The 22,726-nt window shown below is 51.0% G+C and overlaps 1 protein-coding gene across 1 annotated transcript in view; it reads right to left on the bottom strand.

The window, feature by feature from the left end:
• dcaf7 (ddb1 and cul4 associated factor 7) overlaps positions 1 to 8,066 on the bottom strand; it is a 47,570-nt gene extending 39,504 nt beyond the window's left edge. Inside the window, exons 1-2 of the mRNA XM_070864774.1 lie at positions 7,649 to 8,066; positions 1,916 to 2,027 (exon numbers count right to left, since the gene is read on the bottom strand). Of these exons, the coding sequence (XP_070720875.1) occupies positions 1,916 to 2,027; positions 7,649 to 7,945 (409 nt within the window). The 5' untranslated portion in view covers positions 7,946 to 8,066. The remainder of the gene's footprint in view (positions 1 to 1,915; positions 2,028 to 7,648) is intronic.
• Between the last annotated feature and the right edge of the window lie 14,660 nt (positions 8,067 to 22,726).

Here is a 22,726-nt window from a genome sequence, read left to right as displayed (position 1 = left end):
GCCATCACTGGGCGCCTGAAACAGAAAGTGTTCTATTCCCAGCATTTTAACATCCTTCACCTTCATGCACACAAAATTCACTGAAAAAGGAAACATGAATCCCAGTGCGTTTTTACAAATGAATTTCAATATAGATAAGTGTGAGGTAGTGCATTTTGTAGGAGGGATGAGAGTCTAAATTGGAGTATGGGTGCAAAGGGATCTAGGGGTAGATACACAAATCATTAAGAGTAGCAACGCAGATTAACAAAGCCACAAGAAGTGAAAACGAAGCAGTGTGGTTCATTTCTAGAGGAATAGAATTCAAAAGCGCTCTTCACTACCTCCCAATGCCCCAAAGCGCTTTACAGCCAATGAAGTACTTTTGAAGTAGTAACGTAGGAGACACAGCAGACAATCTGCGCTCAGCCATATCGCACAGACGGCAATGTGATAATGAGCTATATGTGAGTAATACTGGCTGATGGATAAACATTGCCCAAAACCAGCGTTCCTCCCAAGTTGTGCGGGTCGATCGGGAAGTCCTGCGCAGGCTGCTCACCAGCTGTTCCGCTGGAAAAAATACCGTGCAGCAAATTTAAAGGGAACACCAGGGAGAAATTCCCTGCTCTTCGAATGGAACTTGAACCCATGACCTTCTGACTCAGGGGCGAGAGTGCTAGCCACTGGGCCACAGCCGATACGTCAAAGTTATGCTAAACTTGTATAGAACCAGGCTCGAGTACTATGCACAGTTCTGGTCTCCATATTACAAAAAGGATGTAGGAACAGTGGAGAAAGTGTAAAAAAATGTATATGGAAAAGAAAAGACTGAGAAGTGACCCAATTCAGGTCATTAAAATTATGAAGGGGTTTGATAAGGTAGATGTGGAGAAGACATTTCCACTTGTGGGGGGAGGAGTCCAAAACTAGGGGCCATAAATGGAAGATAGTCACTAACAAATCCAATAAGGAATTCAGGAGAACAGCATAGATGCATTTAAGAGGAAGCTAGACCTGATGGGCTGAATGGCCTGTTACTGTGCTGTAAAATTTTATATTAAAATGCTGAAGGTTTCACTGCATTTGTTCTTCCGCCCCCCCCCCCCCCCCGCCCCCCCATGGGCACACAGCACCTGCAGCTGCGCTTCAGCAGCCTGCTCCCAGGCCACAGCTTCTCTGCACTCCATGCGATGAGGAATGCAATAGTCACGGGGATAATGCTCCCTCCCTTGTTTTGGGGAACAACTGGTTACGACCTGTTGCCTCCTCCACAGTGACTGCTTCAACACTTTCTGTTGTTGCCGTGTGGGTTGACATTGTCTTAGCACCTTGAGCCTGGGTTCACATGCAACCCAGAGCAACCAAATCAAAATCTCCTCCAACTGCTGGTTGTAAGGATCTTATGAATTTGGTTAAACCCAATCTGATTCTTCACATGGGTCCAATGTGCAAATCAGGCCAAAATTTGGCAATCTCACTCAAATGTGTGAAATGGTAAAAAGTCACGCTGGTGCTGTGTGTGATGTTTACTTCCCAGCACTTGGAGCACAAAATTTTACAATTAAACATGGGAAAACTTTGTAAAATATATCCACATGTGGTACATCTCTTTCCCTCATACAGGGTTTCAAATTCAGTTGCTTGCATCTGTTTGAAATGGCAAAAATCAGCCGATAAAACTAGAAAGTGCAACAAGGGGGCTCTGCTCCCACACGGCCACAGAGCTCCCGTGGGCAATCAATCCCTCTGCTCTCTAACATTACTTGGCATCATTACAAAGAGCAGACACAAACCGTGGGGGTCTGGGACTGCAGGGGAGGGGGCTGACGTTTATGGAGCTAAGTGCACAGAATCATGAGCTGCACGTCGCACGAGTTCCAGGAGCTGCGTAATTAGCAGAGATGGTGGTGCATAGCCCGCAGCGCTTCCTTACCCAAGAGATTCGGATCCACTTCGTTCCAGTCAAATGAAGTCAGAGGCGCACAGAAGTCAGAGTTCTTGTTATTGTTTAGTAAGCATTCCAGCCGGGTTTCTGTATCGCTCACCTGAAGGGAATGGAAAACATATTTAGCAAACTTTTGTCACTCGCACAATTCTTCCCACTGGTTTCGAGGCCCCAGTTCATGCAGCTGGTACATTGCCCGAGTGCCCATCCCTCACAGGTGAACCTGGCCCGTGAATACCAGCAGCCCATTCGATGAAAGAGGAATCATCACAGCCAACTCCGACATAAGAACTCCATGCGCTTCAGCATGACTCAATAGTGACCAGAAAACCCACTGACTCAGGAGTGCTGAAGTAATTTACTGCACCTCTACTACTGCCCTGCCAGTAATTCCAGCCGCTCCATCCGTTAAATCTGAAACTATACTTCACTATCAACACCGACAATTCTTCAATCTTAAACCCCATGTCGCTACACCTTTGGAATAGCAACACCATCACGCAATGCAACGATTCAAGAGGGAGAGGGGGCAAGAAGCAATGCATTATCTCAGGATTTCAAGAGGTATAGTTATCTATCAACAATACACACCTCAATCACATTTTAGGAATACAAGTTACTGGTACATGCAAAGCGAAGCACTGTGCCAAACCACACAGACCAAAACGTTGCTGGGTTTGCTCAGTGCTGGGTTAGCAGGCCTCAGCCTGGCAGTACTGGGATGGTACAGATGGCCTCAAAGATCCGGGGCAAGAGGGGCAAGGGAAAGAAATAATCAGCCGGGGTTCCCGCTCTCGACCGCTATCCAGTTACTTGCGCTAGAAAGCATGTGTGGTTGGACATTGGAGGAGGATAAAATTGAGCTGTACTGTGAGGCTCTCATGATGAAACACTCTGCTCAGTCTTGCATATAGAGAATGGTCATTTGGGGGAGGTACCCATTTACCTCAGCAAGATCAATGGCTCCAGGAGAGAAAGTTTCAGACACGATTGCAAACCATTTCCTTTTTCTTACTCACTTGTCACACAGGCAGCAAAAATCCACCTAATTCCCCCCTCCCCCCCAGAAGATGGCACTGGCGAGAATGATCAGCATCAAAATGCCCGCAACATTGTTGGCAGGCTTTCTCCCCTCCTGAAGGTGCTCCCTCCTGCTGGGATGCGGGTGGTTCCGCAGGCCTCCCAACATCCTCTGCAAATGGCCGCTCTTCGTGCACAAGCCCAGACTGAGCATGTTGGCAGGGTATTCTCTTTGCAGGCCACCACAGCCTGGCCGTGACCTCATCTGATTTCTACACACGCACTTTAAAGCATGGGCGACTGAACAGCCATCAGGAGCAGGACCCTGGCTGGCTTTTCCCTCCTTAGCTCAGGATTATTGAGGGCACTCGCAGCATGCCAACTCCTACCTGGCTGAGAACGGCAAACGCAACACAGTGTATAAATCAAAGTAAAGACCTTCCAGTCTCTATGACTTGCTGCATGCTGCTTCAGTCATTGGGTGGCGCCAAAGCAATAAATATGTTCATCGAACCGAAATACCCTCAAAACTTACACTAACATTTTCGCTACAACACACATCTTGGTGCTCTCCGCACTGCAAAAACAAGCTATCTTAACCTAATATCCTCTGTCTACAATTTGGCTATTAGGTACATTTCAGACAAATCAGTATATCATAAAACAAAGGATAACAACATTTAATCACTATGCACACAGTACATGAACATTCATGTTGTGCTGCATTGTCAGGAGTGCCCGCCTCTCAGATGAGATGTTAAGCTGAAGGTTAAAATCCCACAGCTCCAGCAGAACGAGGGGTGGGCCTCCCAGTGACCTGCCCAACAATCCCTCCTCAACCAGTATCACCCAAAAGATTAACAGGTCATTCTCCTTCCTCACTATTCATGGGATTTTGTTATATGGAAAACAGCTTCCATATTGGCCTCCATAACAGTCTGCAAAATGAAATTAGTGTAGACTGAGCACTTTCCGAGAGATGTGGAAAGCTAGTTCCCCTTCACTCACCATCACTCTCATCCTGGACCCAATCTCCCTCAACCCCTCCCCCTCACCTCCTATCGTACTGTTTCATTCTTTCCCCCCCCCCCCCCCACAGGGGTTCCCCCACATCACCCTCCCTCAGACTCTATCCCTTCTCCCTAGGGCCCTCTCCCTTACACCATTACCCACCCCAGAATCCTTCCTGCTCCTCCTTCCTCCAGGGGCCCCCCTCGCCTCCTCCCCTCTCCCCAGGGGCCCACCTCCTTCTCCCCTCAACCTCCCCCCCCCTCCCCAGGGGGCCCTCTCCACCTCCCCTCCACCTCCTCATTCCTCTTTCCAGGGGGACCTCCTCCTTCCTCTTTCCAGGGGGACCTCCTCCTTCCTCTTTCCAGGGGGCCTCCCTCCTCCCAGGGGCCCCACTCCTCCCTCTTTCCAGGGGGCCCCCTCACTCTTCACCCACCCCCTCTCCCCACGGGTTCCCCCCCCTCCTCTCTCCCCATAGGTCTCCCCCCCCCACCAACGTCTCTACCCATGGGTCTTCCCCCCTCTCTCTCTCCCCATGGGTATTTCCCCCCCCTCTCTCTCTCTCTCTCTCTCTCTCTCTCTCCCCCCATGGGTATTCCGCCCCTCTCTCCCTCCCCATGGGTCTTCCCCCCCTCTCTCTCTCTCCCCATGTGTCTTCCCCCCCCTCTCTCTCTCTCTCTCTCTCCCCATGGGTCTTCCCCCCCCCCCCCCCTCTCTCTCTCTCTCTCTCTCTCTCTCTCTCTCCCCCCATGGGTCTTCCCCCCCCCCTCTCTCTCTCCATGGGTCTTCCCCCCACCTCTCTCTCTCTCTCTCTCTCTCCCCATGGGTCTCCCCATCCCGTCTCTCTCTCCCCATGGGTCTCCCCATCCCGTCTCTCTCTCCCCATGGGTCTTCCCCCCCCCCCTCTCTCTCTCCCCCCCATGGGTCTTCCCCCCCCCCCTCTCTCTCTCTCTCCCTCTCTCCATGAGTCTCCCCCCCCCCTCTCTGTCTCTCTCTCCATGAATCTCCCCCCCACTCCCTCTCCATGAGTTTCCCCCCCCCACCTCTCTCTCTTTCTCTTTCTCTTTCTCTCTCTCTCTCTCTCTCTCTCTCTCTCTCTCTCCCCATGGGTCTTTTCCCCCCCCCCACTCTCTCTCTCTCTCCCCATGAGTCTTCCCCCCCCCCCTCTCTCTCTCCATGGGTCTTTCCCCCCCTCTCTCTCTACATGGGTCTTTCCCCCCCCCCTCTCTCTCTCTCCATGGGTCTTCCCCCCCCTCTCTCTCCCCATGGGTCTTCCCCCCCCCCTCTCTCTCCCCATGGGTCTTCCCCCCACCTCTCTCTCTCCCCATGGGTATTCCCCCCCTCTCTCTCCCCATGGGTCTTCCCCCCCTCTCTCTCTCCCCATAGGTCTTCCCCCCCACCTCTCTCTCTCCCCATGGATATTCCCTCTCTCTCTCTCTCTCTCTCTCTCTCTCCCTCCCCATGGGTCTCCCCCTCCCGTCTCTCTCTCCCCATGGGTCTCCCCCTCCCCATGGGTCTCCCCCTCCCGTCTCTCTCTCCCCATGGGTCTTTTCCCCCTCTCTCTCTCCATGGGTCTTTCCCCCCCCCTCTCTCTCTCTCCATGGGTCTTCCCCCCCCCCCCTCTCTCTCTCTCCCCATGGGTCTTCCCCCTCTCTCTCTCCCCATGGGTCATCCCCCTCTCTCCCTCTCCCCATGGGTCTTCCCCCATTCTCTCTCTCTCTCCCCATGGGTCTTTCCCCACCCCCCCTCTCTCTCTCTCTCCATGGGTCTTTCCTCCCCCCCTCTCTCTCTCCATGGGTCTTCCCCTCCCCTCTCTCTCACTCCATGGGTCTCCCTCCCCTCTCTCTCCATGGGTCTCCCCCCCCTCTCTCTCTCTATGGGTCTACCCCCCCCCCCTCTCTCTCTCCCCCCCCTCTCTCTTCCCCACCTCTCTCTTCCCCCACCTCTCTCCCCCCCCGCTCTCTCTCTTCCCACCCCTCTCTCTCTCTCTATCTCTTCCCCCCCCCTCTCTCTCTCTCTCTCTTCCCCCCCCTCTCTCTCTCTCTCTTCCCCCCCCTCTCTCTTTCTCTTCCCCCCCCCTCTCTCTCTCTCTCTCTCTTCCCCCCCCCTCTCTCTCTCTTTCCCCCCCCCTCTCTCTCTCTCTTCCCCCCCCCTCTCTCTCTCTTCCCCCCCCCTCTCTCTCTCTCTTCCCCCCCTCTCTCTCTCTCTTCCCCGCCCCCCCCTCTCTCTCTCTTCCCCGCCCCCCCCCTCTCTTCCCCCATGGGTCTTCCCCCCCTCTCTCTTCCCCCATGGGTCTTCCCCCCCCCCCCTCTCTCTCTCTCTCTTCCCCCTCCCCCCTCTTTCTCTCTTCCCCCATGGGTCGTCCCCCTCCCCCTCTCTCTCTCTTCCCATGGGTCTTCCCCCTCTCCCCATGGGTCTTCCCCCCTCTCTCTCTCTCTCTCTCTCTCTCTCTCTCACCCCATAGATCTTCCCCCTCCCCCCTCTCTCCATGGGTCTTCCCCCCCTCTCTCTCTCTCCATGGGTCTTCCCCCCTCGCTCTCTCTCTCCATGGATCTTCCCCCCCCTCTCTCTCTCTCTCTCTCTCTCCATGGGTCTTCCCCCCCCCTCTCTCTCTCTCTCCATGGGTATTCCCCCCTCTCTCTCTCTCTCCCTCCCTCCATGGGTCTTCCCCCCTCTCTCTCTCTCTTGCTCTCTCCATGGGTCTTCCCCCCTCTCTCTCTCCCCATGGGTCTTCCCCCCCAGCTCTCTCTCTCTATGGGTCTTCCTCCCTCTCTCCATGGGTCTTCCCCCCTCTCTCTCTCTCCATGGGTCTTCCCCTCTCTCTCTCTCTCCATGGGTCTTCCCCCCCCTCTCTCTCTCCATGGGTCTTCCCCCCCCCTCTCTCTCTCTATGGGTCTTTCCCCCCCCCCCCTCTCTCTCTCTATGGGTCTTTCCCCCCCCCCCCTCTCTCTCTCTCTCTATGGGTCTCTCCATGGGTCTTCCCCTCTCTCTCTCTCTCTCTCTCTCCATAGGTCTTCCCCTCTCTCTCTCTCTCTCTCTCTCTCTCGCTCCATGGGTCTTCCCCCCCCCCCCTCTCTCTCTCTCTATGGGTCTTCCTCCCTCTCTCCATGGGTCTTCCCCCCCCTCTCTCTCTCTCTCCATGGGTCTTCACCCCCCCTCTCTCTCTCCCCACGGGTCGCACCCGCTCTCTCTCTCTCCACGGGTCGCACCCCCCTCTCTCTCTCTCTCTCCATGGATCTTCCCCCCTCTCTCTCTCTCTCTCTATGGGTCTTCCCCCTCTCTCTCTCTCTCTCTCTATGGGTCTTCCCCCCTCTCTCTCCCCACGGGTCTTCCCCCCCTCTCTCTCTCTCTCCATGGGTCTTCACCCCCCTCTCTCTCTCTCCACGGGTCGCACCCCTCTCTCTCTCTCTCTCCATGGGTCTTCCCCCCCCCCCCCTCTCTCTCTCTCTCCATGGGTCTTCCCCCCCCCCCTCTCTCTCTCTCTCCATGGGTCTTTCCCCCCCCCCCCTCTCTCTCTCTCTATGGGTCTTCCTCCCTCTCTCCATGGGTCTTCCCCCCCCTCTCTCTCTCTCTCCATGGATCTTCCCCCCTCTCTCTCTCCCCACGGGTCGCACCCCCTCTCTCTCTCCCCACGGGTCGCACCCCCTCTCTCTCTCTCCCCACGAAGCCACCCCCTCCCATCCCCGGCCTTACCCGCCAGACGCGCAGGTAGTCCCCGGAGGTGGCGAGCAGGTCGGGGTAGACGCCCTTGGTGTCGGGGATCCACATGATCTTGGTGGTGGGGTAGGGGTGGTCGAAGGTGTTGCGGGAGATGAACTCGGAGCTCTCCTCGTCCAGGCCCACGATCTGCACCTTGTTGTTGTACTCCTCCACGAACGAGCCAAGCGCCAGACGGAAGCGCTTGTCGGGCCGCACGCTCCAGTTCATGGCGTACACGGTCCACGGCGCCTCGTACTTGTAGATCTCCTTCCGCTTGCCGTGCATGCTCATCTTGGGATGAGAGGCCGCGGCTCCGGCCCAGGCCCACCTACCCGGCCCTCGTTCCCCCCTCACGCCGCCACCGCCGGCCGGCCGCGCACCTCGGCCCACAACAATAAACCGCTCAAACTCACGGCGGAAGCCGCCCACCTGACGGGCGGCCGGCCGCAGCCAATCACCGCCGGCCGTCGGTTGACTGACAGCCGTCGCGGCCAATCGGCGCCGTCCGTCCGTGAGAGCTGCATCAGTTCGTGGAGGGACAAGCGGGTCAACCAATCACGCGCGGGCAGTTTGGCAGGCGGTTCTTCCGTTGGGATGTTAGCTGTGATTGGTCAGGTATGAAGATCACGTTGATGGACAGGGACGACTGCCAATCAGGTTTATTGCGTGGAAACGTGGACAAGCTAGTTGGCAGATTGACAATCCAGCTGACCAATGAGATACAGGGAGACAAACGCAGATTGGCCTGTCACTTTAATTGTCCGCCCCTCCCACTCTGACCTCTCCCTCCTCGGCCTCCTGCACTGTTTCAATGAAGGAAGGACTTGCCTTTATATAGCGCCTTTCTCGACCACCGGACGTCTCAAAGCGCTTTACAGCCAATGAAGTACTTTTGGAGTGTTGTCACTGTTGTCATGTGGGACTGGAGCTCCACGCAAGCTCGAGGAACAGCACCTCCTCTTTGGTTTGGGCACTTTACAGCCTTCCAGGCTCAGCATCGAGTGCAACAATTTCAGACCGTAACCCCTACCCATATTTTTTCTTTTTTTGTGTTTTTTTCTCTTTCCCACGGCACCTGTCGCTGATTCTGCCATATACACCCTCTCTAGACTCATCTTTTGTTTCTTTACTTGTCCCATTACCATCTCCTTTTGCCTTGCACCTGGATAGGCTGGGTTGTTTTCTTTGGAACAGAGGGGGCTGAGGAGAGACCGGATTGAGGTGTATAAAATCACGAGGGGCCTGGATAGAGTGGATAGGAAGGACACATTTCCCTCGTCAGAGGGGTTAACAATCAAGGGGCATAGATTTAAAGTAATTGGTGGGAGGTTTAGAGGGGATTTAAGGGAAAATTTCTTCCCCCTGAGGATGGTGGGGATCTGGAATGCACTGCCTGAAAGGGTGGTAGAGGCAGAAACCCTCACATTTAAAAAGTACTTGGATGTGCACTTGAAGTACCGTAACCTACAGGGCTACGGACCTAGAGTTGGAAAGTGGTATTAGGCTGGATAGTTCTTTTGTCGTCGGTGTGGACGCAATGGGTCAAAATAGCCTCCTTCCGTGTTGTAAATTTCTATGATTCTATCCCCTTTTGTTTCTTGTCTCTTCTGCCTTCCACCCTATCACAGACCTTCCCATTTGTTCTTTCCTACCCTCCCCTCTTTCCCTGCCCCGACACTTGCTTAAACACCTGTTACATCTCTGATTTTTTTCCAGTTCTGACGAAGGGTCATCGACCTGAAACATTAACTTTGTTTCTCTCTCCACAGATGCTGCCTGCATTTCCAGTTTTTATTTCAAATTTACAGCATCCACAGTATTTTGCTTTTGACATATGGGAGATTGTTGGGTGTTTTTTCCCATTGGGACATTAATTTTGATTGGACAAGAGTTGATGGACAAAGAAGGCCACCAATCACATTTAAGGAAGGTGGGATCCATCGGTTTAACGGATGGACAACCGTGCAGTCGATGGGCGGTTCCTCAGTTGGCACATTGGGTTTGATTGGCGGCAAGCATTGCAATCACATTCACCTTCATGTTGACAGACATGTGGCGACCAATCACGTTTAAATACTGATCGGCGAGACCAGGAATAAAGTGATTGACAAGGAGCAAGACCAATCACATGTCACATATGGTGGAAGCCGAGCTAGTTGCCCTCTGATTGATCTATCTCACCTTTATCTTTAGGATGGGCGGGATTTCCAGGATTAAATGTCCTAACCAGTTATTAAGGAAACCAACTAAAACCAAGATTATGTAAGTGGTGTCCCCCAGGGGTCCGTTCTGGGGCCTCAATGTTTCACCATTCATGAATTGGTTGAAGGAATATACAGTTGTATATCCAAGTTTGTAGATGAGTTAGGGTAGGGTGACTATATTTTCTAAACTGAATCCAGGGACACACAGGGTGGGACCACAGCAAAGTAGCCAGGATGGAAAATGCAGGTTGCACACGGAAGCAAGGTAAAATGTTTTAGTAGCCTATATTTTATCAGTTGCACATATAACACCTATATAACACACATAGTATAGTGGCTATGTTACTGCACTAGTAATCCAGAGGCCTGGTTGATCCAGAGATGTGAGATATAAGTTCATATCCCATCATGGCAGCTGGGGAGTTTAAATTCAGTTAATTAAATAACTCTTAAGTATAAAGCTACTATATCGTAAAAACCTATCTGATCCCTTAAGAGAAGGAAATCTGCCGCCCTTACCCGTTCTGGCCTATATGTGACTCCAGACTCACAGCAATGTGGTTGACTCTTAACTGCCCTCTGAAATGGCCCTCAACAAGGGCAATTAGGGATGGACAATAAATGCCGGCCTTGCCAGCAATGCCAATAGCCTGTGAATGAATAAATTTTTTAAAACTACAACATATATTTATATAATTATCATGGATGTGATGTCACACTATTGAAGCGCATTCAGGCACCTGTTCCCTCACCCCCCCCACCCCCCCGCAGTGACTGAGGTCACACCTGACCCCTCCCCCCAAGTGACTGAGGTCACACCTGACCCCTCCCCAGTGACTGAGGTCACACCTGACCCCCCCCCCCCCAGTGACTGAGGTCACACCTGACCCCTCCCCCAGTGACTGAGGTCACACCTGACCCCTTCCCCCCCAGTGACTGAGGTCACACCTGACCCCTCCCCCTCCGTGACTGAGGTCACACCTGACCCCTCCCCCCCCAGTGACTGAGGTCACATCTGACCCCTCCCCCAGTGACTGGGTTACACCTGACCCCTCCCCCCCCCCCATGACTGAGGTCACACCTGACCCCTCCCCCCCCAGTGACTGAGGTCACACCTGACCCCTCCCCCCCCCAGTGACTGAGGTCACACCTGACCCCTCCCCATCCCCCAATGACTGAGGTCACACCTGACTCCTCCCCCCCGCCCCAGTGACTGAGATGACACCTGATCCTACCACAGTGTTTAGGATTAGCCTGCCCCCCGCCCCCACCTATCCCCTGCGACTGGGCCTTCCCCCATGGCCAGTTGCCGAGCTCCCAGGCACCTCTGACGCCGACAATCCAGCAGCACGAGCCTGCTGGGAAACTCACATGTGTTGTCAGACCGCCCAGTCATGCATGGGCAGTGAGTCACTCTGGCCATTGTACAAGTTGTTGTTTAATTTAGCCTTAGAGCCACATACTGACAGCTCGGGGGGGGAGTACAGTCACTGTCCAGGAGTACACTTTGGGGATGAGTTTTGCCAACTGGGGACTTTTGTTCCAGAAAAGGAGGATGTATGGCCACCCTAAGTTAGGAGGGGCAGTGAGTAGAGCAGACAGGAGCATGATGTTGCAAAGGGAAACTGATAGATTCAGTGAGGGGACAGAACCACAGCAAATGGAATTCAATATGGGCAAGTGTGAGGTCAGCCACTTTGCACCCAAGAACGATAATTGGGAGCATTTTCCAAAGTTTACAGATAAGGAACTGTAGAGGAGCAGAGAGAACTGGGAGTCCAAGTACAGAAATCATTGAAAGCTGGAAGACAGGTACAAAAACAATCAAAAAAGCTCACATAATATTTTCTGTTATCTCAAGGGGCTGGAATGCAAAGGAGAGGAAGTGATGCTTCAGTTACACAGAGCCGTGGTCAGATCCCAGCTGGAACATTGCATTCAGTTTACTACAGGGAGAAGGTACAGATTGGCCTCAGAGGGCGGGGGGTGCAGCTCAGGTTTTCAGAATGATTTTAGAGGGTTAAATTATGAGCCAGGTTGCAAAACTTGGCTTGCATTCCCTAAGTACAGAAGATTGAGGGGTGATCTGATCGAAATGTTTAAAATGTTAAAAGGATTTGTTGGAGAAAATGCAGAGAAACTATTTCCTCTGGTGGGGGAATCAAAAACAAGGGGACATAATCTTAAAATGAAAACAGGACTGTTCAGGAGTGAAATCAGGAATCATTTTGTCATACAAAGCGTAGTAGAAATCTGGGGATCCGATGGTTGTGATCATTCAGCTATTTACAACCTGTATCAATGGCTTAGATGAGTGTAATACCTGTATATCAAAGTCCTCCGATCTCCCGCTGTCCTCTGACATCCGACCTCTCGCTGTCCTCTGATCTCCCGCTGTCCTCTGACCTCTCGCTGTCCTCCGACCTCCCGCTGTCCTCCGACCCCATTCCACGTTCGGACCGGGGTCAAGCAAGGCTGTGTCATCACACCAACGTTCTTCTCAATCCTCCTTGCTGCAATGCTCCATCTCATCCTCGGCAAGCTCCCCGCTGGAGTGGAGCTAAATTACAGGACAAACGGCAATCTGTTCAACCTCCGCCACCTTCAGGCCAGATCAAAGGTCGTCCCATCCTCCGTCATCGAACTACAGTACGCAGACGACACCTGCGTCTGTGCACACTCGCAGGCCGAACTCCAAGCCATCGTCAACAACTTCACCGAGGCGTACAAGAGCACGGGCCTTACACTAAACATCCGTAAGACAAAGATCTTCTACCAACCTGCCTCCGCCACACAGCACTACTCCCCGGTTATCAAAATCCATGATGAAGCCTTGGACAATGTGGACCATTTTCCATACCTCGGGAGCCTACTGTCAACAAGGGCAGACGTCAATGATGATGTCCAACACTGCCTTCAGTGTGCCAGTGCAGCTTTCGGTCACCTGAGGAAGAATGTGTTTGAAGACCAGGACCTCAAACCCGGTACCAAGCTCATTGTAAAGTCCTTACACAATACGACAAATCCACACGAGGCACATTCTATGGACAAGGTCACTCTGTGACCTGAACCTTTATTCACAGGACCAAGAAGTGATGACCCTGCGTGGGACCTCCCTTTATATACCTGGATGACCAGGTGAGGAGTGTCTCCCACAAGTTCACCCCTGTGGTCAAGGTGTGCATTTCTCAAGTATTGCAGTGTTGTTACATGAAGGTTACATACATGACATACCTCCCCCCCTCAACGTCTTATTGGGATCACAGGTTAAGTCTTTCGGGTGGACTGCGCTCCCTCGTGGAGCGCCGTAGTTGGGGCTCTGGCTGTTGAGCCTTGGCGTGAGTGTCTATCACCTGTGGTGATTCCGGCCTGTCCGGGCTGACCACAGGGACTGTGCATGCTGCTGAATGTTCTTGTTGTTCGTTCACTGGCGGTGGTGTGAATACCATCTCATGATCTTCCTCGGGTTCCTCAGAGTCCATGCTTGGTCCAGATGCTTGCGGCATATCTGCCCATTGTTAAGTTTAACCACGATGACCCTATTCCCCTCTTTGTCTATTACAGTACCTTCAAGCCATTTGGGCCCCAAAGCGTGATTGAGAACAAATATGGGGTCACCAATTTCTATACATCTCCCCCTTGAATCAGGGTCACGGTACTCATTTTGGGACTGGCGCTTCCCTTCAACAATGTCGGACAAGACAGGATGAATGAGGGACAGCCGAGTTTTGAGTGTACGTTTCATAAGGAGCTCCGCGGGCGGGACCCCCGTGAGTGAGTGCGGTCGGGACCTGTAGGCCAGCAGGAGGCGCGATAGGCGGCATTGAAGGGAGAGACTTTGAATCCTGAGCATGCCTTGTTTTATGATTTGGACCGCACGTTCCGCCTGGCCATTGAAGGCCAGCTTGAACGGTGCTGTCCTGACATGTTTGATGCCATTACCCGACATGAACTCCCGGAATTCATAGCTAGTGAAACATGGGCCATTATCGCAAACAAGGATGTCCGGCAAACCGTGGGTCACAAAGACCGCACGTAGACTCTCCACAGTGGTGGATGTCGTGCACGAATTCAAAATGATGCACTCGATCCATTTCCAGTATGCATCAACCACGATAAGAAACATTTTCCCCATGAACGGGCCCGCGTAGTCTATGTGAATGCGTAACCATAGCCTGGTGGGCCAGGGCCACGGGCTGAGCGGGGACTCCCAGGGGCCATTTCCCAGCTGAGCACACGACATGCACCTGCGAACACAGTGTTCCAGGTCTGAATCAATTCCCAGCCACCAAACGTGTGACTGGGCAATGGCCTTCATCAGCACGATGCCTGGGTGCTCGCTGTGGAGTTCCTTGATGAAAGCTTCCCTGCCTCTCTGGGGCATGACTACCCGGCTGCCCCATAGTAGGCAATCGGCTTGGATGGAGAGCTCATCCATCCACCTGTGAAACGGTCTGACCTCCTCAGGGCATGCTCCGTGTGTGGGCGCCCAATCCCCAGTCAGGACACATTTCTTAATCAAGGATAGGATGGGATATCTGTTGGTCCAGATTTTGATCTGGTGGGCTGTGATGGTGGAGCCTGCGCTGTGAAAGGCATCAACAGCCATGACCATCTCAGCGCTTTGTTCCGCTGCCCCCTCAGTGGTGGCCAGTGGAAGCCTGCTGAGTGCGTTAGCCCAATTTTCGGTGCCCGGCCGGTGCTGGATGGTGTAGTCATACGCAGCCAGCGTGAGAGCCCATCGCTGTATGAGAGCCCATCGCTGTATGCGAGCTGACGCATTGGCATTGACAGCCTTGCTGTCTGACAACAGGGATGTTAACGGCTTGTGGCCCGTTTCTAATTCAAACCTCCTGCCAAAAAGGAACCCCATAGACACATGCGAGTGCTTCCTTCTCAATCATCCCATATCCACGTTCTGCTTGAGAGGGCGACCTGGAGGCATAAGCCACAGGTTGGAGTTGCCCCTCAGCATTGCACTGCTGCAACATGCACCCAACCCCATAGGACGATGCATCACATGTCAGAACCAATTTCTTGCAGGGGTTGTACAGGGTCAACAACTTATTTGAACAAAGTAGGTTACGCGCCCGATTGAAAGCCCGTTCTTGACAGTCCCCCCAAAACCAATCGCAGCCCTTACGCAGGAGCACGTGTAGCGGCTCCAACAATGTGCTTAAGTTCGGCAGAAAGTTCCCGAAATAGTTCAAGAGTCCCAGAGATGAACGCAACTCCGATGTGTTGCAGGGCCTGGGCGCTCGTCGAATCGCCTGTTTTGGATTCAGTAGGCCGAATCCCGTCTGCAGCAACCCTCCTGCCCAGAAACACGACTTCGGGAGTCAAAAACACACACTTAGGCTTCTTGAGTCGCAGGCCTACCCGGTCCAGTTGGCATAGCACCTCTTCCAGGTTGTGGAGGTGTTCCTCGGTGTCCCGACCCTTGATGAGGATATCGTCCTGGAATACGATCGTTCCAGGAATGGATTTGAGCAGGCTTTCCATGTTTCTTTGAAAGATCGCGGCCGCTGATCGAATGCCAAACAGGCACCTGTTGTAAACAAACAGTCCCTTGTGCGTGGTGATTGTGGTCAGTAGTTTGGATTCGTCGGCCAGTTCTTGCGTCATGTAGGCTGAAGTGAGGTCCAATTTGGTGAACAGTTTGCCGCCTGCCAGCGTGGCAAAAAGATCCTCCGCTCTCGGAAGCGGGTATTGGTCTTGTAGGGACACCCGGTTGATAGTGGCCTTGTAGTCGTCACAGATCCTGACCGAGCCATCCGCTTTTGGACGGGAACAATGGGGCTCGCCCAGTCGCTGAATTCAACGGGCGAGATGATGCCCTCTCTCAGCAAACGGTCCAATTCGCTTTCAATTTTCTCTCGCATCACATAAGGCACAGCTCTGGCTTTGTGGTGCACTGGTCTGGCATCCGAGGTGATGCGAATCACTACTTTGGTACCTTTGAACGTCCCGACGCCAGGTTGGAATAGCGACTCAAATTGCTGTAGGACCTGTGAGCATGAACTTCGCTCCACAGATGACACTGCGTGCACATCCCCCCATTTCCAGTTCATCTCAGCTAACCAGCTCCTCCCCAACAGTGCGGGACCATTGCCCGGGACAATCCAGAGTGGCAGCCGGTTCACCGATCCATTGTGTGTGACAGCCAACATTGCACCGCCTAGCACTGGAATGATTTCTTTGGTGTACGTCCGTAATTGAGTCTCAATGCGTTCTAGTTTGGGTCTGCTGGCTTTGAGTGGCCATAGCTTTTCAAATTGTTGAACGCTCATGAGTGACTGGCTCGCCCCCGTGTCCAGCTCCATGCGTAACGGGATGCCGTTTAATAGGACCTTCATCATCATAGGTGGCATTTTGGTATATGAGCTGTAAATGTTTGCCACATGAACCCACTGAACTTCAGCATCCATTGATTTGCCCCACGCGTCATCCTGCCTCACAGACCCCTCTTCTGGTCCATCCGCCTCGTAAATTAGCCTGGTCACAGGCTTCCTGCACATTCTAGCTAAATGGCCAGTGAGGTTACAATTTCTGCAGGCGAACTGTTGAAACCTGCAAGTCCTGGCAGCATGTCTGCCCCACACCTCCAGCATGAACTGAGATTCCCATTGTTGTGAACAAAAGAGCTGTTACCAGGCATTCCTCACTGATTTTCCCTTTGACTGCTCTTGAGCACCCTGTTGGTGGGCGTCAATGGCCCCATCCCAGAACGCATTGTCCACTGGGATGGCATAAATGTCCCTTCAGCCTGCCATTGTGTTGAAAACCTGTTCTGGTGTCTATTGTTGCCTGGGGTGTGTCGAACTGCCCTTGCCTGCCTGCTGGGCTCCCCCTGCAGGCGTCTATGAACTTACAGAGGCTGGCCAAGCGCTGGAGGTCCGCAACAAAGTCCGGTCTGCTCTGTCCTTCCCGACATCAGTGGGTATAAAATCTGTGTCGGGCCATGTGTATGCTGCTCGCCGGTTTGAGGTGCTCACTGATTAGCTTGCTGAGCTCTTCAAAGGTTTTGTCCACTGGCATCTCGGGTGCTAGCAGGTCTTTCATGAGCGTGTAAGTCTTAGATCCACAGCTGGTCAGTAGATGAGCCCTTCGCTTGTCGGCTGCTGCATCTCCCAGCCAGTCCTTCGTGACAAAGTTCTGCTGAAGCCTCTCAATGAAATAGTCCCAGTCCTCACCAACACAGTGCCGTTCCTCTGTGCTACCGGTGGCCATTCTCATGGGTTATTGATTCCCATTTCTCGTTGCCACTGTAAAGTCCTTACACAATACCACAAATCCACATGAGGCACATTCTATGGACAAGGTCACTCTGTGACCTGAACCTTTATTCACAGGACCAAGAAGTGATGACTCTGCGTGGGACCTCCCTTTATATACCTGGATGACCAGGTGAGGAGTGTCTCCCACAAGTTCACCCCCTGTGGTCAAGGTGTGCATTTCTCAAGTATATACAGTATTGCAGTGTTGTTACATGATGGTTATATACATGACACTCATGGTCTACAGAGCAGTAGTTATACCCACCCTCCTATATGGCTCAGAGACATGGACTATGTACAGCAGGCATCTCAAAACACTGGAGAATTACCACCAACGCTGCCTCCGCAAAATCCATTGATAGGATAGGCGCACCATCGTCAGTGTCCTCGCTCAGGCCAATATCCCCAGCATCGAAGCACTGACCAGCTCTGCTGGAAGGGCCACATCGCCCGCATGCCTGACACGAGACTCCCAAAACATGCGCTCTACTCGGAGTTCTGACACGGCATGCGAGTCCCAGGTGGGCAGAGGAAACGCTTTAAGGACACTCTCAAAGCCTTCTTGAAAAAATGTAACATCCCCACCGAAACCTGGGAATCCCTGGCCCAAGACCGCCCAGAGTGGAGGAAAAGCATCCAGGAAGGCGCTGAACACCTCGAGTGTCTTCGCCGGGAGCAAGCTGAAGCCAAGCGTCGACAGCGGAAGGAGCGCGCGGCAACTCAGGCTCCCCATCCACCTGTTCCTTCAATCACCGTTTGCCCCACCTGTGAGAGAGACTGTAGGTCCCACATTGGACTCTTCAGTCACCTGAGAACTCATTTCTCGTGTGGAAGCAATTCATCCTTGATTCCAAGGGACTGCCTATTATGATATCAAAGTCTGCTGACAATGAAAAATAGAAACATAGAAAGTAGATACAGGAGTAGGCTATTCAACTCTTTGAGCCTCCACCACCTTTCAATATGATCATGCAACTTCAGTACCCCATTCCTGCTTTTTCTCCATACCCCTTGATCCCTTTAGCCGTAAGGGCCACATCTAGCTCCATTTTGAATATATCTAATGAATTGGCCTCAACATCTTTCTGTGGTAGAGAATTCCACAGGTTCACAATTCTCTGAATGAAGAAGTTTCTCCTCATCTCGGTCCTAAATGGCTTACCCCTTATCCTTAGACTGTGACCCCTGGTTCTGGACTTCCCCAACATCGGGAACATTCTTCCTGCATCTAACCTGTTTAATCCAATCGGAATTTTATATGTTTCTATGAGATCCACTCTCATTCTTCTAAATTCCAGTGAATACAGGCCTAGTCGATTCAGTCTTTCCTCATATGTCAGTCCTGCCATTCCGGGAATCAGTCTGGTGAACCTTCGCTGCACTCCCTCAATAGCAACAATGTCCTTCCTCAGATTAGGAGACCAAAACTGCACACAATACTCAAGGTGTGGTCTCACCAAGGCCCTGTACAACTGCAGTAAGACCTCCCTGCTCCTATACTCAAATCCCCTCGCTATGAAGGCCAGCATGTTATTTGCCTTCTTTACTACCTGCTGTACCTGCATGCCTACCTTCAATGACTGATGTACCATGACACCCAGGTCTCGTTGCACCTCCCCTTTTCCTAATCTGTCGCCATTCAGATAATAATCTGCCTACCTGTTTTTGCCACCAAAATGGATAACCTCACACTTATCCACATTATACAGCAGCTGCCATGCATTTGCCCATTCACCTAACTTGTCCAAATCCCCTGCAGCCTCCTAGCATCCTCCTCGCAGCTCGCACTGCCACCCAGCTTAGTGTCATCTGCAAACTGGAGATATTACATTCAATTCCTTCGTCTAAATCATTAATGTATATTGTAAATAGCTGGGGTCCCAGCACTGAACCCTGCGGCACCCCACTAGTCACTGCCTAAAAGATTAGGTGGGAAAGTAAGCTGTGAGGAGGATGCAAGGAGGCTGCAAAGGGATATAGTCAGGTTAAGTAATTGGGCAAGGACATGGCAGATGGAATATAATGTGGAGAAGTGTGATGTTACCGACTTTAGTAGGAAAAATAGAAAAGCAGAATATTTTTTAAATGGTGAGAGATTGGGAAATGTTGGTGTTCAGAGGGACCCGAGTGTCCTTGCACATGATTCACAGAAAGTTAACATGCAGATACAGCAAGCAATTAGGAAGGTAAATTGTATGCTAGCCTTTATTACATAGGGATTACCATACAAGAGTAAGGAAGTCTTACTGCCATTATATAGGGCCCTGGTGAGACCGCACCTGGAGTACTGTGTACAGTTTTGGTCACCTTACCTAAGGAAGGATCTACTTGCCTTAGAGGGAGTGCAGACTGATTCCTGGGATGGGGGGATTGTCCTATGAGGAGGGATTGAGTAGATTTGGCCTATATTCCCTAGAGTTTAGAAGAATGAGAGGTGATCTCATTGAAATATATAACATTCTTAAGGGGCTTAACAGGGTAGATGCAGGGAGGATGTTTCCTCCGGCTGGGGAGTTTGGAACGAGGGGTCACTTTCAGAATAAGGGGTTGGCCATTTTGGACTGAGATGGTGCGAAATGTCTTCACTCAAAGAGTTGTGAACAATTTGTTTTGTACTGAGCAGGCCAAGGTCTCCATTGAGCATGATCTTATTGTCCGTTGACAAATTTTACAACAACCTTTACAACAACAACCACTTAAAAGCAAATATACACACAGTAATGCCATATTGGCACCCCACCGTCTCAAATCATGAGACAATCAGACAAACTCTTAAATATGATGAGCTTTTAGTTAGTGGCAACATTCCACCCCGCCCCGAGTTTGGTGAAGGGTTCGAGCCCCACTAAAGCAACCCCGGTGAGTGCAGATAAGAATATGGTCTCTCAATACTGGGTTAATATCTAGCGGGGTGCTCGTGTCCACACTGAGTGACCACTGATTCAGTCGCAGTATTCCCGTCTCGGAGTCAGAAGGGTTGGGTTCGGGCCCCACTCCAGACAACCCTGATGAGCATAGCACTGGAACGCTGAGTACTGGATTGACATCCAGCAGGGATACTAGATTCCGATGTGAACAGAGGAGGCTGAGAGGAAACCTCATTAAGGTGTATAAAATTTTGAGGGGCCTGGATATAGTGGATAGCAAGGGCCTATTTCCCTTGGTAGGGGGGTCAATTACGAGGGGGGGCACAGTTTTAAGGTGCTTGGTGGAAGGTTCAGAGGGGATTTGAGGGGAAGCTTCTTCACGCAGAGGGTTGTGGCGGTCTGGAACTCGCTGCCTGGAAGTGTGGTGGATGCAGAAACCCTCACATTTAAAAGGTGCTTGGATGGGCACTGGAAGTGCCATAACCTGCAGGGTTACAGACCTAGAGCTGGTAAGTGGGATTAGACTGGATATTCTCTTGTTGGCTGGCGCAGATACGATAGTAAGTACTGCAGGGAATCGAATACAGCCAGGGTGATCTCCTGGACTAGTTTCAATCGCCTAGATGAGTCAGAGAGGAATTTTACCAGTTTTTTTCCCCCAATTAGCCTGGGTTTTTATCTGGTTTTTGCCTCTCCCAGGAGGTCACATGGTTCCGATTGCGGTGCAAGGGGTGTCGCAGTTGTGTGAGGTGGACTGGTTGGGCCGGGTGCTCTTTACCTGTCCACCATTGTTCACTGTTCATAGGTTTATATGTAACCTTCAGGGCTGCTGACCGAGGGCCACACGACTCTTTGTCGGCCGCGCAGACACTATAGGCCGAAATGGCCTCCTTCTGCGCTGTAGATTTCTATGTGTGTGGGTGTCCCTCTACATTGTAAAAGAGTCAGCGGGGCTCCATAGTGTTGGTTGCAGCCCACCTAGGAAAAGGTACACTGCAGATAAATAAACTCGTGAGGAAGGCGATAGGAAACCACCTGAGCTCCTCTTCCCCAGTAAGTGGCTGAACAAGCTCGTGAGTGTGAATTCAGTTAGGACCCTCTCTACAGACATAACATAATCAGAATTTTTAAAATTCACTCTATAATCCTGAAAACAATTAAGGATTAAAATAAAAATGTCCGTCTTTACAGTTTGTTACGCATGACCTGGGCGGAATGCACAAGGAAAAATCTGACTGAGAGGATTGCAGGCCTCTTACAGAACCAATTGGATTTTCTTTTATTTATTTCAATAAAAGGAAATTTCACCAGGTTCTGTTACTGGCATACAATCCTCCCGGGCAGATTGTCCCTTCTGCTCTCTGCCCAAATAGTGCTCGAGGCTCAGGAGGGAAAGATGAAAATCTACTCCAATATGTCAATATTGTAAAATGGTCACATTTCAACCAGTAAGCTTTTTATTGGTGTGTTCAAAATTCTCATCCTTATTTTCAATGGCCTCGCCCCTCCCTATCTCTGTAATCTCCTCCAGCCCCACAACCCTCTGAGATGTCTGCGCTCCTCTAATTGTGCCCTCTTGAGCATCCCTGATTATAATCGCTCAACCATCGGTCGCCTTTTGTTGCCTAGGCCCCAAGCTCTGGAACTCCCTCCCTAAACCTCCCCACCTCTCTATTTCTCTTTCCTCCTTAAAACCTACCTCTTTGACCAAGCTTTTGGTCACCTCTGCTAATTTCAACTTATGTGGTTCGGTGCCAAATTTTAATACTCCTGTGAAGCGCCTTGGGACGTTTCACTACGTTAAAGGTGCTATATAGATACAAGTGGTTGTGTTATAAAAAGTTCTAGTCTATTTCACTTTCTGATATGTTAACATGCCATCCATTTTGTATATATACTTTAAAAACTTTCCCATTATTCATTACTCATTTTCATTGAAGTTATTTGGTTCTATAAAATCCCATGTAAATGTGTTATTGCAGTCCATATACACAGTGCAAAATAATCTCCCTGATCTCACTTTTATAAATGCCACTCTGTTAATTATTCATCAAAATGAGTATTAACACCTTATTGTTTATTATTGGCATCTTTGGCAAAAAATGTCCATTTTAAATGATTTCATTCATTTTATGGTAACTATAAAATATACTTTAGATCGCTTTTGTTCACAGTACTTATCATCTAAGTTATGTATTTTGTCCTACAATGCATTTACATGAACTTCTCTTTATGGGTAATACCCAGATAAGTGTGCAGGAAGAAGTTGTACAGTTAGGAGGGATGCACTGCATGCACGTTAATTTTTCAAACTACATCACCCGAAACAACCCCAGACCCCTTGATTTGCATGATCCACATCTTATACTTGTACTTAGAGAGGTGCAATCTTATTGTTGGATTGGATCCCTAGAGTCTTTGAAACTTGTTCCAATTCTTTAATGAAGTTGCCAGGATGTCGGTTAGATCTTTAAACAGGGGGAGGATTACGTTATATTCTATTTCTATGGATCACAACTGACTTTTGAAACTTGAATCTATTTTATGTTTCTTATCCCGTGGATTACTTTCTTGTAATACACCATTGTGTCAGAAAGTGTCATCTATGAAGTTAATTGTTACATCTCTGTCTCTAAAGTGTGTCCGGCCAGGAATGGCCGGACCTTGTATTTTAATAAGTGCATTGGTTTAAATACTATCATTTCAAAATACAACTTAACGATT

Source organism: Pristiophorus japonicus, chromosome 21 (genome assembly GCF_044704955.1).
Source record: "Pristiophorus japonicus isolate sPriJap1 chromosome 21, sPriJap1.hap1, whole genome shotgun sequence".
Classification (NCBI taxonomy): domain Eukaryota; kingdom Metazoa; phylum Chordata; class Chondrichthyes; family Pristiophoridae; genus Pristiophorus; species Pristiophorus japonicus.
The sequence above is the reverse complement of the archived record's forward strand: the minus strand, read 5'-3'. Positions and strand labels throughout refer to the sequence as shown.